We start from the raw sequence: 14,729 nt of genomic DNA on the forward strand, positions 1-14,729 counted from the left end.
CAGGGGCCTGGCAGGCGAGCCGTAGAGCACAGAGCGCTGGATGTGTTGTGTTCTCGTCAGGGGCCTGGCAGGCGAGCGGTAGAGCACAGAGAGATGGATGTGTTGTGTTCTCGTCAGGGGCCTGGCAGGCGAGCGGTAGAGCACAGAGCGCTGGATGTGTTGTGCTCTCGTCAGGGGCCTGGCAGGCGAGCGGTAGAGAACAGAGAGCTGGATGTGTTGTGCTCTCGTCAGGGGCCTGGCAGGCGAGCGGTAGAGCACAGAGCGCTGGATGTGTTGTGCTCTTGTCAGGGGCCTGGCAGGCGAGCGGTAGAGCACAGAGAGCTGTAAAGATTACCCGTCTGATTCCTTTAATGTGTTTTCATTCTCCTCCCCCCTCCGGGAGCTACCTGCTCCAACCTGCTCAGTCCTAGACTCCTGGCCAAGGACAGCAGGTACTTGCATACACACACATGCACACACACACACACACATGCACGCACGCACACACACGCACACACACACACTCTCTCTCTCTCTCTCTCTCTCTCTCTCTCTCACACACACACACACACGCATACACACATGCACACACACACACATGCACGCACACACACGCACGCACACACACACACACTCTCTCTCTCTCTCTCTCACACACACACACACACACATGCACGCACACACACGCACGCACACACACACACTCTCTCTCTCTCTCTCTCACACACACGCACACACATGCATACACACGTGCACACACACTCTCTCTCTCTCTCTCTCTCTCTCTCTCACACACACACACACACACGCATACACACGTGCACACACACTCTCTCTCTCTCTCTCTCTCTCTCTCTCTCTCTCTCTCTCTTTACGGATAATGCTTTCACAGTTCTTTTGCGCTAATAACTGCTGGAATTGAGCATAAAACTGCATATCTGATAGATGTTGAAGTACGCTACATAGCTCTTTGTTATTTGGTACACATTCAGTATGATAACTAGGATTTTGCAAACAAGTTAAGCCAACTTATAATGGCTTAACCAACAAAAGTTGGTAAGCAAGGGGCACTTGAAAAGACGTTGGCATTCGTAAGTGAACCTCAAGATTACAGTAGGCTACATTCTTAAATAACCTTTGTAGTAGAAAAATGTCTCTCTCACTGTACAGCCATCTCCCTTCCAGACAGGACAACACCATCTAGCTCTGCTTCTGGAGGTGAGTGTGGCAGAGTGTTCTCTGGGTCCTGTGACTGTCTTCACTTGTACAGCCAGTGGGCTCCTAGCAGAGGCTTATACTTCTGACTTGGCTGCAGTGCCCAAGCCTCTCTTAGTCAAATCCAAAAGGCATCCAAGAACTCGTCTTTGTGTTTCCGCCATCTTTGTGTTTCTTCTCCATCAAATCAAGGCTGGCTTTCAGTTCTCGCTCCGTCTCTCCCCCTGCCCGTCTCTCTCTGGGAGCTCCTCTCTAGTGTCTGCCACATTCTATGCTGAGGAGATGCTGGAGCTTGCGTCCCAGGATGGAGCTCCAGGGTTTGACCAGGCTCTTGATGTTGACCAGCAGATGGCCTGTCCTCCAGTCCTCATGGCCAGCCACCACGTACTCAGACCCTGGGATGGATAGACAGAGGAGAAGCAGACAGTTCATTACAGCAACAACAACAACAACAATAATAATAATAATGGCCAGGTTTCCCGAACGAGTTAAGAAGCACTTAACTCCAAAGTACTTCTTAACTCCCATACAAAGGGTTGCTTAAGAAGGGTTCCTTAAAGGATAAGTACACTGAATTTCATGTTTAGTCCTATTCCTGGCTTCTCTGGCATGTATCTGACTAGTACAGGTTAACATATTTCTGTTTTGTGCAGTACAGAGTTCTGTGTCAATAACGTCAGCGCGCGCGCCCTGGCTCGTTGCTAGCTAAACATGAAATTCATGTCCTTATCCTTTAAGAAGGTTCTTTATCGGGAAACGCGGCCAATAATAATAATAATAATAATAATAATAAACATTATGTTGTTCTAACGAAACTAATGTCTTCTGTGAGGATATGTCTGCTGTGAGGATATTGACTATACTATACTTGTCTACCAAAACCTTAACTTAACATGGCGTGTATCCAAAGATGTCGAAACAAATTACCTCCAAGCACTAATTAGCCAGATGCCAGATGGCCCGGTTGCCAGAAGCAACAGGCTGGTGGGGCGGGGGGGGGGGGGGGGCGGGGGGTTGTTTTGGACTCACCTGGGTCGAGGATGGGGCAGGTGCAGCCCCATGTGGTCCAGGATTCAGGGTAGAGGATGACTCGTCCCTGCCGGATCTTCATCTGGGTTCTCTGGTACAGAACCTTCTTCACCTTCACCTCCACCTCAGCATGCGTGCCCTTGTCATGGGCCGACACGATCCTCACGATCAACACTGCAGGGGAACATCAGGTTGTGCTCAGCCTTGTCAGTGCAGTATGAGACTGGCGCGGCGTGTCTGCTGCTAAGGTCCCCGGGCTGTTGTTTGCGTGCCGTCGTCCCAACACAACTCCCAGGTCCCAGCGGTGGTATTCTGAACCAGCTACTCACCGTAGTCATACTCCAGAGCACAGAAGAGCTTGTGGCTGCCGAGGGTCATCTCTTTACACTCACATTTCTCTGGAACAGAGGAGACAGAGCTGACCACGTTGCTTTAGCCGTATGCATCTATGTAGGTAACGTACATTGGGGGGTCTGTATCTGTGTGAGTGTGAGTGAGTGTGAGTGAGTGTGAGTGTGAGTGTGAGTGTGAGTGTGAGTGAGTGTGAGTGAGTGTGAGTGAGTGTGAGAGTGAGTGAGTGTGAGTGTGAGTGTGAGTGAGTGTGAGTGTGAGTGTGAGTGTGAGTGAGTGTGAGTGTGAGTGAGTGTGAGTGTGAGTGAGTGTGAGTGAGTGTGAGTGTGAGTGTGAGTGTGAGTGTGAGTGAGTGTGAGTGAGTGTGAGTGTGAGTGTGAGTGTGAGTGTGAGTGTGAGTGAGTGTGAGTGTGAGTGTGAGTGTGAGTGAGTGAGTGAGTGAGTGTGAGTGAGTGTGAGTGTGAGTGAGTGAGTGTGAGTGAGTGAGTGAGTGAGTGAGTGAGTGAGTGAGTGAGTGAGTGAGTGAGTGAGTGTGAGTGTGAGTGTGAGTGAGTGTGAGTGAGTGTGAGTGTGAGTGTGAGTGTGAGTGTGAGTGAGTGTGAGTGTGAGTGAGTGAGTGAGAGTGAGTGTGAGTGAGTGTGAGTGAGTGTGAGTGTGAGTGTGAGTGAGTGTGTGTGTGTGAGTGTGAGTGTGAGTGTGAGTGAGTGTGTGTGAGTGTGAGTGTGAGTGAGTGTGAGTGAGTGTGAGTGTGAGTGTGAGTGAGTGTGAGTGTGAGTGTGAGTGAGTGTGAGTGTGTGTGAGTGTGAGTGTGAGTGAGTGTGAGTGAGTGTGAGTGTGAGTGTGAGTGAGTGTGAGTGAGTGTGAGTGAGTGTGAGTGTGAGTGTGAGTGTGAGTGAGTGTGAGTGTGAGTGTGAGTGAGTGAGTGAGAGTGAGTGTGAGTGAGTGTGAGTGAGTGAGTGAGTGAGTGAGTGAGTGTGAGTGAGTGAGTGTGAGTGAGTGTGAGTGTGAGCGGGCGTGAGTGTGAGTGTGTGTGAGTGTGAGTGTGAGTGTGAGTGTGAGTGAGTGAGTGTGAGTGAGTGTGAGTGTGAGTGTGAGTGTGAGTGTGAGTGTGAGTGTGAGTGTGAGTGTGAGTGAGTGTGAGTGAGTGAGTGAGTGTGAGTGAGTGTGAGTGTGAGTGGTGTTGTGACCTGTGACTCACCAGAGTGGTGCAGTGCAGAGAAAAGCTCCTCAACTTGAAACAACCCTGCAGTCTCACTACTGCTGCTGCTGCTGCCGCCGTCACGGTGTCCCATGTGGTCATCGGCTGTGAAGAACACGTCCATATCTGAGCTGTGTCGTGACAACACCACAGGAGGCAGTTGATGAATGTGTTCAACTTTCAGGTCTGTTGAAATACTAAGTGAATAGAGTGCGTCGCCAGCTGTCCGCGCGCTTACCCAGAAGCACAGTCCCCAGTGAACGCGTCGCAGTCTCCCACACAGTCACACGGCGTGCACCCGTACTCATGGAGCCCCCAGTATCCCAGCATGCACCTGTCGCAGTGTGGGCCGCCCACGCCCGGTTTGCAGGTGCACTCCCCGTTGCTAGGGTTACAGAGGGCATCGCCACCAGAGAATGCGGGCTCGGACCCTAGAGGATTGCACAGGCAGGCTGTGGGGCGGGGGGGGGGGGCACATAGAACATGGCTCGTTAGCAGTCTCTCCACACAAGTCTGATGAAAACATACGCCTCATAACCTCAAGCCAATAATGCAGACACACAGAGACACACAGTACGTTCCTTCAATGGTACAAAAACAAAATTTAATTGGCCTCCTGTGAGCGCCGATGATGATGATGGTGGTGGGAAGACGCTTGGCGCCACAACAGAGAAGACCAACAGTCAATCATCCTCCCTCTACACTGTCATTTTCACTGTGCGATGCTCCCGTGTGATGACTGATGGGCCTCTCATAGACATACGTCTTTCACGCGGTTTGTTTCCAAAAGCAGTTTGGGCCTTTAAATGGCTGTAGCCAGCCTTGGGAGAAGAGGAGGAATGGGGAAAATGTGCTCACATAGGCCATGGGAACTTCCTCCATTGTTTACAAGTACTGTCACATTCCAAAAACAGTTCCAGCACCTCTCCTCCACATTGACAGTGATAGATAGACATAAACATATCTTATTTATTATTGCTCTTGAAGTACAACCGTCTCACTTGGTAGTAACACATGCAGTGTCTCTACAAGTCATGTAGGCCATAACGTGGCTACGGCCCATGACAAATCATAATAGACCGTTACCAGGGGAACATGCTAGAACAGGAAAGCCATGGAGAGAGTCTCTCGTCTCACGTTTGCAGGAGTTTGAGGCGATTCTGGGTCTGCTGGGGTCTCTGTAGAAGCCCTTCCGACAGCTCTCGCAGTTCCGGCCCTCCGTGTTGTGCTGGCAGTCGCACACCCCCCCGCTGCGCCACCCCGATGCCAGCCACGCCCGACGGGCAAAGCGGCAGCTCTCGGCATGGCCGTTACACTTGCACTCTGGGTTAACAAGAAGAGAGACAGTCAGAAGAGAGACATATCTTTGTTATATACACAGAGAGAACGTGAATCAAGCTAGTGACTGACTATGTGTACTGATGCGCTTCGGAGCTGTGGACCGCCCGGTCTCGTCACTCACTCGTGCACTCGTGAGGCGCCCCTATGAGGCCGTTGGCGGCCTGCCAGGGATGGTCGTTGTAGAGGGGGGCGCAGCGCTCACAGTGGTCGCCAGCTGTGTTGTGTTTGCACACACACTTCCCATGGACCTGCCACAGGCACAGAAGATGGAGGAGCACACTGAATTACCTTCACTGCAACATATTCACTCTCAACACACACACACACACACACACTACAAACAAGGGTACTTCAACTTTTTGGATTTATTGCACATTTATTAGGGAAATCATATGACTAATACTGTGTGTGCCTTGGCCAGGCTATCGTGACTTATTGTGTCTGGCAGATTTTCAGCTGGGAGTTCTCCATTTTGGGAGTTCTCCATTTACAGTAGAGGAAAACATTGGGGAGACTATAGGTTGTTAAGTTATTAGATTTTACACTATAATTAAGGTCCCACGCGCTCAAATCCTGTAATAGGAGGTAAACAGCGTGGGTATATATGTTGTCTCCACAGCTTCAGCATCTAAATACCACAACACAGCTGTTTAACTAGGGAGTGGTGGGAATGATAACACACACAAAGCAGACACACACACAAAGTACACACACACACAAACACATCAAACACATAGATACAAACACAAGACACAAACATAAACACAAGTAAGATCACATACATAAACACTAACGAGCACAACTACTAACACACAACAGAGCTGTCTGCTTTCCTAGCAAAAAGCGAATAGCGAATTTTGTTGACACTGGTTTACTCTCTTATCCAGAGAGGGAGCTGTGACCTGTGGTTATGGTAACTTCCTCCCTTACTCACCACACGATTGGTCCTGGGTTTGGCGGGGCGGTAACCAGTGGCTGGCACACAGTTCTCTGCATGCCCATTGCAAAGGCAGCTGCCCTTGACAATGAAGTCGTAGATGGCGTAATGGGCCGTGGGCAGGGCCTTGGCATCGGGGTCTTTGGCCTGGCAGGGACAGGCCTGGCGCTGCAGGAGATGGACCCTCAGGTTAGTGACCATCAGCTGGTCCTGGGCAGCCGGGCCGTAGGGGTCAAGGGAGCGCCAAGGGGAGAGGGCGCGGTAGATCAGCTGAGGGGAGAAGAAGTCAGAGGACGGTGGTCCGTTAGGATCAGCAGCGGGTGGCGAGGAGAAAGACGCTCCTTGATCTTCAACACTAAAGCCTCTTCACAAAAATGATCAAGTTTTTTTGTTTTTTTTTGCAGATGCCTACATTGAAGAAGGTGATCAATAACCTGATTTATTTAACTTCTATAATTTAAAATCCCAAATATCCATCAAGGGGACAAAAATTGCCATTTAAAGAATTCCTCTGAAGTAATTTCCTTATGGTTACAATGAGGGAGCGTGACAAAAGCAAAAATCATGTCATCCTTGGTCTGAAGAAGTGAAAACAGGCACAATCTGTTTTACCTTTCATGCCTTAAATACAAGCAGATAGGAACACATCTGACTAGTCCCAAAGTAAACACCACAGTGCAGCAGATGAAAGCCTGTATTGTGAGGATAGAGAAAGCTTTAGGGAAGCTCACCCATGCTCTTTGAGTATTGGGTAGCAACAGCAGCGCGATAGTGTGATTCATCTTGGATTCAAACATAGGACTTAGGTCATGGTGGAATGTCTCCAGCATGTCTGCTCTGGAGTTAATAGTTAGTCTCAGAGTGGTCAAACCAAAGACCTTGCCTGGCTTGGGTATTGACTATCACACTGGGCCCCTTCGCTCTGGGTGAGGGGAGGATCAACGCAGGGGATTTCCCCCGGCCGTCAGCACAGACACATTAACCCATATCTAATTATAGAGGGTGGGGGGCTTACACAAGAGAGCTGACACAGCAAAAACACATACCTGAGCACTCTATAATTATGAGATAAGTCAAAACCAATACATTCATGACATTCAACAGTATCTCCCATCTTGGTCCAAAAGCCCTTTGGAACAATAACAAAAGCTGAGTTGGCCAGCATAGCACCTCCCTTTCTCCCTCTCTCACTCACTCTCCCACTCTCATCTGTTTAAATGAAGTTGAATGTTCATGAATAAAACATGGCTGCCTATTGCTATCTGGCGCCACTTCCCCTCCATTGATACAGCACATCCTAAAATGCTTTTGGCACACATCCGAGGATTAAGTGAACATTGATATTCTATCCATGCTTGTCATGGGTTAGTGCAGCTGAGAACGCACCCTGACGAAAAGCATTCATCCATTGCTGTCGGATCAGAGTAGAGCTTACACTCAAAACTAACTTGTTTGTTCCATGCTTGTTTGACACAGTGAGGTGAGTATTAAATAGTATGTCTCCATACACAAACCACCAGATGCTACAGATGTTGTGACTTATTGCTGTGAGGCGCTGGAAATGGTTGCCAGGGTGTTCTTGTCACTTTAGATCCCTCTACCCAGGAGGTTACCTGAATAAACAGTTGTCACCAATCAAAGAACATGCTTGCACAAACACAATCCAGGCCCACTGAAATGAACAAACGAGAGAAACGACCATCCTCACCTCTCCACGGGTACAGGGGAAGGCTCCTGAGTACTTGGAGGTGCAGGTTGGCTCGTTTCCCCCCACAGTAGTCTCCTCTGCCAGGCCAAAGGTGCCAGCACAGTCCCTGGCAAAGTACCTGAGGGTCTTCCAGGAGCCACCGTAGTCCTGGGAACGCTCCAGAACCATGGCGGCAGGCCGGGGCGAGCGGAACACCAGGATGAGGTGGGTCAAGTAGAACTTTGTCTCCAGGTCCAGCTGAAGAACCTCAGTCTCCACCCCCTCAGCTGACTGCCACCAGGTATCTGGGTAGCGGAAGGAGGAGTCTATCATGGCCGCCGGCAGGTGAGCCCGATGGGGCAGGGCGGCGTTGCACTTGCTGCATTTGGGTGCAGAGCAGGACTCCCTGCTGTAGGGGGTAGAAGCTTGCTGGTAGTAGCAGTAGGACTCTGTGGAGTTGAACCCACAGACAGTCTGAGTGCTCAGGCTTCGACCCAGGGCCAGGTTCCCCATGCGGGGGTTGCAGGCTCGGCCAGCACAGCGGCTCTCCGCTGCGGACCCCTGAGATCTGGACAGACCTGGGGGACAGAGAGACATAGAGACTGGGATTGGGGTGGATAGGATTTGTTTATGAATGGATGTTATGTTATTTTTATTATGTTATTTTTATTTATAGTGCGCCCCCCAACCAACTGTTACATCAGCCCGGGGCGCAGCCCGGGTACAGAAACAAACAAACAAGAACAGAGGACTGCAGAGACACAAAATAATCTAGAAACTACATTTAAGACACACGACAAGGACGTCAATTAGAAATCATCTGCGGTAAAGAGGTGAGTTTTAAGCTGTGCTTAAAAGAGCCCAGGGTGGTGGCGGACTTGATGTGTTCTCACTGTCAATACATTATCCAGAATTTGACAAACATCACAAGATATTTCAAAAAATCACAAGATACTGTAGACCATCTAATAGTCTTTATATAGTCTTTAAGAAAACAAGAAATGGCAAATGCCAACGCTTCTTCATGAAGGCGCACTTGCTGTGCGTAACAGCTGCGCTCGCTGCCCAATGTAGCGACAAGTGTAGCCTACTCACCATCCAGAAGATGAGAAGTGCACAGCGAGAAAAGGACAAATAGAGTCCACGGTCTCATCTCGAAAATTCCTAGTTGTAGAAGACAATCTGTGTCAGGTATTCTTCTTGTGTGAACGATGAGTGCGATGGGAATCTGTTTTTATAGTAGCAAGTTAAGGCACGCTTTTCAGACGACTGTTTTCAGCCAAGTGTCCTTTCTCCGGCACGCAACTTTACCTTTCAATAGTAACAACTAGACGCGATAATAATTAATAATAAATAAAACACTCGCTGTCTTTGGTGTCTCTCGCTAATCTAATCACACGAAGCGTAAATCGAAATGAGCAAATTTGTTGTAACGGGAATTGCGCGTTTATCTCGACACACGTTATGTTCGTATTCCTCGTCCCTTCAGTTCATGTCACCTTCAGCTCTTCGAAGTTCATCTTTGGACTTGAGGAGACATTTACCAATATGAAGAGCTTGAAAACCCCGCCTTCTCTTCTAGCGGTCTTTCCCTCCTCCCTCACTCATCTTTCACTCTTTTTTTTTTACAAGGAAAAATTAGCATTCATCTTGAAAGCGTTATTCTTGCATGTGTAACCTATACGTTTCGGCATGCCCTGAGTGGGATTCGAACCAATAACTTGCTACCTATTCGAGGACCCACCAGTGTCACCCACATGTTTCGGCACGCCTTGGGTGGGATTCAAACCCATAGTCCTGCAGGACAGACACCATTTTTACTTAAATCACAAGGACACAGTTTCACTCTGCTACACATGGATATAACAACAATAGCTTTTCATCCATATATTTAATGGAACATGGCAGTCTCTGACATGAAATATTCTGTTGTGATTTTTCCCCCAGATTTTTTTTCTTTAAATCAAAGAGGCAAACAGAATATAGAAGCAATCTAAAGCTGGTCAGGTAACTATACATTGAACTACCTTAACTTTGATTGCCAAAATCCTTGTCTTATCTATATGCTTTAATTTAGACCTCAACATCCCCACAAACCACTCTGTCTTCTCTCATTGTCTGAAAAGTGTGTCATACCGGTGCATTCCTGTGGCATATCACCACTTATTACTAACTGCCACTCATTTACCATCCTTCACCTGCCATGGCTGACAGACAACCCTGGAGCTGGGGTCATGTAACCCTTGACCCCAATAATCAGCCGTTTGCTAGGCAGTTGTTTATCCCCCGGTGGTGTGGTGATGTCACCCCTGTGAATCAACAGAAGCAACAGCTGGTGCTGGTATACAGAGCATATTTGTGTGCTTATATATCACTACAATGACATGAAAGATGAAAAGATGAAAGATAAAAAGATGAAAGATGAAGAGATGAAATCCACTTTGTTATCATACAACAATTGACATACCCACACGCACACAACAAACATACACACACAACAAACATATACACACATGCAGATGCAGTCAGAAATGGGATCTCTGCTTTTGACCCATCCGTGATGTGATGTCCTTCCTCCATGGGCAGCCAGGAGCAGTTGGACAGAGAGAATGATCTGTTCTGCATGTTTTTATATTGCGGTTCTTTGTGGAGTTCGAACCTGGGTCTCCGCAGGACAGACACCGCCCTAACCAGATATGCCTCTTCACAGGTGCAGGTGAACGGTATTTATACTGGGGGAGTGAGTTGGAGCAACAACTTGCTACCTATTCAGGACGAGAACCCAGTTTCACTCAGTTACATGAACATGGGGAGAACCTGCAAACTCCACACATAGCCCTTTTCCACCAAAGTAACTCTGGTTCGTGAACCGGTTCGGTTCAGAATTCTTGGAACCTTGGTTCTATCTAGGGAACGGGACCGCGCTTTGACTAGTTTTGAGCGGAACCGTTGTACGTCATTATATCGTCACGGTTCGCGCTGAAAAACCTACTATTTTTTGGTGCCGGTTCAGAACCAACTTTGGGGTTCCCCAACTCATTTATTTTTGGTTGAAATGCTTGTAACCGTTCAAAATTAGGTTCGCGAACCGGCACCGAACCGGTACCTTCTTCTTGGTGGAAAAGGGCTAACAGAAAGTCCTGGGAGAGAGCCCACCTGAGGAGATAACCCACCTGAGGAGATAACCCACCTGACAAGATAACCCACCTGAGGAGATAACCCACCTGAGGAGATAACCCACCGGAGGAGATAACCCACCTGAGAAGATAACCCACCTGAGGGGAGAACCAACTGAGGAGAGAACCCACCTGAGGGGAGAACCAACTGAGGAGATAACCCACCTGAGAAGATAACCCATCTGAGGAGATAACCCACCTGAGGAGATAACCCACCTGAGGAGATAACCCATCTGAGGAGAGAACCCACCTGAGGAGATAACCCACCTGAGGAGATAACCCACCTGAGGAGATAACCCATCTGAGGAGAGAACCCACCTGAGGAGATAACCCACCTGAGGAGATAACCCATCTGAGGAGAGAACCCACCTGAGGAGATAACCCATCTGAGGAGATAACCCACCTGAGGAGATAACCCATCTGAGGAGAGAACCCACCTGAGGAGATAACCCACCTGAGGAGATAACTCACCTGAGGAGATAACTCACCTGAGGAGATAGCCCACCTGAGGGGAGAACCCACCTGAGGAGATAACCCACCTGAGGAGATAACCCACCTGAGGAGATAACCCACCTGAGGAGAGAACCCACCTGAGAAGATAACTCACCTGAGGAAATAACTCACCTGAGGAGATAACCCACCTGAGGAGATAACCCACCTGAGGAGATAACCCACCTGAGGGGAGAACCCACCTGAGGAGATAACCCACCTGATGAGATAACCCACCTGAGTAGATAACCCACCTGAGGGGATAACCCACCTGAGGAGATAACCTACCTGAGATGATAACCCACCTGAGGAGATAGCTCACCTGAGGAGATAACCCACCTGAGGAGATAACCCACCTGAGGAGATAACCTACCTGAGATGATAACCCACCTGAGGAGATAGCTCACCTGAGGAGATAACCCACCTGAGGAGATAACCCACCTGAGGAGATAACCTACCTGAGATGATAACCCACCTGAGGAGATAGCTCACCTGAGGGGAGAACCCACCTGAGGAGATAACCCACCTGAGGAGATAACCCACCTGAGGAGATAGCCCACCTGAGGGGAGAACCCACCTGAGGAGATAACCCACCTGAGGAGATAACCCACCTGAGGAGAGAACCCACCTGAGGAGATAACCCACCTGAGGAGATAACCCACCTGAGGAGAGAACCCACCTGAGGAGAGAACCCACCTGAGAAGATAACTCACCTGAGGAGAGAACCCACCTGAGTAGAGAACCCACCTGAGGGCCGACAGCCCTGGGGAGAACATGGCCCCATGCAGTGCCAACAGTGTCCCATGTGGGAATCTAACTCAAGCCTTTTTGCTGTGAGGCGACAGTGCAAAGCATGATATCTTAAACAAGCTTTAGGATGCCGTGAGAGAGGCTGAACAAGAGGTGAGGGTATCTCAGAAAGTGTAGGTCATACCCGCAAATACATGTGGTCAGGAGCAATCACTTCTCATTCTGAGTATGGCCTGTCAATGAGCCACTCACTGTTTTCTCAGGTTGACCTGACTCATACATGCACATATATGGTGGAAGGATTCCTGGAATTCCTGGAATTTCTGGAATGCTGCGACTCTCGTCACTCTGACAACCGCTCTCTGTCTTGGGGGAACAGGGTTCATGTGTGTTTTGGGATTTTCATGGGTTATTTTGGTTGTCTTCAAATGATTCGACGGGACAGGGTGATGCACCTTGAGCTGTTCACCCTGTACATCACTAACATGTTTTTCAATCCACAAATCCCAAGAGTGACCATGGAAAATGTTTCAGGAAGGATGTCTAATCTTGGTTGGTCTGCCTTGCATTCCCTTGGTAGGATGAAAGCAACACAGGAAAAAGACCAGGGCCAATAGCCCCCCTTCCAGATGTTTGTGCATTTGAGGTCCATTACTGTTTTTGTTGCAACTATCCTTCTTTATAGTCTATGAAACCTGTATTTGCCAGGGCGTATCTGCAAAGAAAATACTGTTCTTCCATTGCAGTGGGCTAAATTATCCCCCGGTTATGGCGACCCACTATGACTACCACTAATTCAATAACCTCCCTCACTGTCAATGGCATCTTTTTTTCCCCCCTCCTGGAGGGAGTCTCATACCAGTGCTTCATTCTCCTGCCCTTCGTCTGGACCACTGGCCCTGGACCGGAGCCTGAGTGATCTTCTATGATGACAGACACAGGACTGCTCCTACACAACTGACTGACCTGTTTTATTTCCAGACTGTAAAAGGATATCATTCCCTCCCCCCCTGGTAGTTCATGTCATCTAGTACCCCATGCTCTCTGAACTGGACAGACCCTTTGGAAGGAATCTGTCTCCTTTCCTGTAAGAGCCAGACATACAGCCAGACATGCAACAGGGTGGGACGTAAAGCAAGGACCGCTTGGGGCTATTAAACTGTGCCCCCCCCCTGACTTGTGGTCCTTCCTTGTCATCTCTTTAACCAACGCCTCGTTTGTCTTCCTTCTCCTCTCTCTACATTTCTCTTGTATTTAACTTTGCTCAGAATACTTTTTGTAAAATAGCTTTAAAAGTTTACACCCGTGTTTCTTTCCATCATGTGACATCCTCTCTTCTTACTCAGGAAAGTGACCGAGAGTTGGCCTGAATTAGTGGCTGAGCGGGCACAGAGACATCAGAGTTTCACTGTCATAAAAGCCAGGCCAGCAGATCTGCCCTATTTTTTGTTTTATTGTGTATTGAAGAGGAGGTAATGGAAGCCCCCAGGAGGGATGTAGACCCAAATTGTACTACATGTGTGATGTGTCATCTGCCTTTTGGCATGAATGAAGGTGAACCGTATTATTAAGCATACTGTATGGGGACATGGAGAGGATGGTTCTTTTCAATGACACTGTTCATTGTATGAACTAAAGATATAGTTCCTATTTCCTGTAATATGACACACATCTCAAACAGTAGTCTGGCGTTTCGGTTTCCAAAACATACGTATTTGGAGTGGTTTTAGGAAGCTACATTTTGGTCATCACCCTCAGTGTCTCAAATGGTTTCTAATGAAGATAACATTATTATTACCTGTGTCATACAATGAGCACTGTCAGTGAAAGTGCAGTATTGATTATCAATCAAGGGACCTGACACCCCCCCGCCCCCCTCGTAGTACAAAAAGAGGGTGAACCATGTGAATGTGAAGACTTCAACAAACCGGATGTAGACAAACTTAGCTGTTTCCTGACTAATATTTCTGCCGAGCACAGCAGTGAGTTGCTTGGGCATGGGCCAAGGCCACACAGAGTATCAGGATGTGGCACAAGTGACCTTGAATAGCAAATGAAAAGGCCCCTGGTCATTTATACTTGTCTGTGGTCTGCACTGGTGTCCAGGGCATAAAGTATAAGTTGACCAATGTCACTGCTTGTGTAAAGAGTGTACATTTACTGTTATCTACTTATTATTATTCACTACTGACAGAGAAAACGAAGAGGAAAGGAGAGCACCAGGTCCAGAAAAACAGTGGCGTGAGAGAACTTACAGTACAACTGTAGGAGAGGCCGTCTGTTAGTTTGATTGATGACGACATGTCTAGAGCCCCCCATGCCCCGACCCCCCCCCCCCCTTTTTGCTCTTACCCCAGGCAAGGGGGGTAATTAGCTCCCTCCTGGACCCTACACGGAGAAGAGCAGAGCGTGTGTTATGACTGGAATGTCTGCTTCCCTGCCACTGTGACCCTGCAGAGGTCTCCCTGTCTGAAACAGGGGTCTCGCCGCGCTGCAGCTGTAGCAGGCTGGCTGGTGCTTCTCGGGAGCGGGACATCAGTGGTACCAGGGCCGTGCTGGCCGTCTGTAGGTTCTGGA

General features: G+C 48.7%; 1 protein-coding gene across 1 annotated transcript; it reads right to left on the bottom strand.

Annotated features, from left to right (window-relative positions):
• Positions 1 to 1,446: 1,446 nt before the first annotated feature.
• LOC311320919 (netrin-4-like) lies at positions 1,447 to 12,178 on the bottom strand (the record flags this gene model as incomplete). Its single annotated transcript, XM_084452785.1, has 11 exons — positions 1,447 to 1,589; positions 2,224 to 2,397; positions 2,553 to 2,621; positions 3,773 to 3,903; positions 4,011 to 4,224; positions 4,910 to 5,095; positions 5,235 to 5,361; positions 6,048 to 6,320; positions 7,759 to 8,315; positions 9,482 to 9,534; positions 12,150 to 12,178. The coding sequence occupies 11 exons, from the start codon at positions 12,176 to 12,178 to the stop codon at positions 1,447 to 1,449; spliced, it is 1,956 nt and encodes a 651-aa protein (XP_084308911.1).
• Between the last annotated feature and the right edge of the window lie 2,551 nt (positions 12,179 to 14,729).

Source organism: Borostomias antarcticus (assembly GCF_949987555.1).
Source record: "Borostomias antarcticus genome assembly, chromosome: 18".
NCBI classification, from domain to species: Eukaryota; Metazoa; Chordata; class Actinopteri; order Stomiiformes; family Stomiidae; genus Borostomias; species Borostomias antarcticus.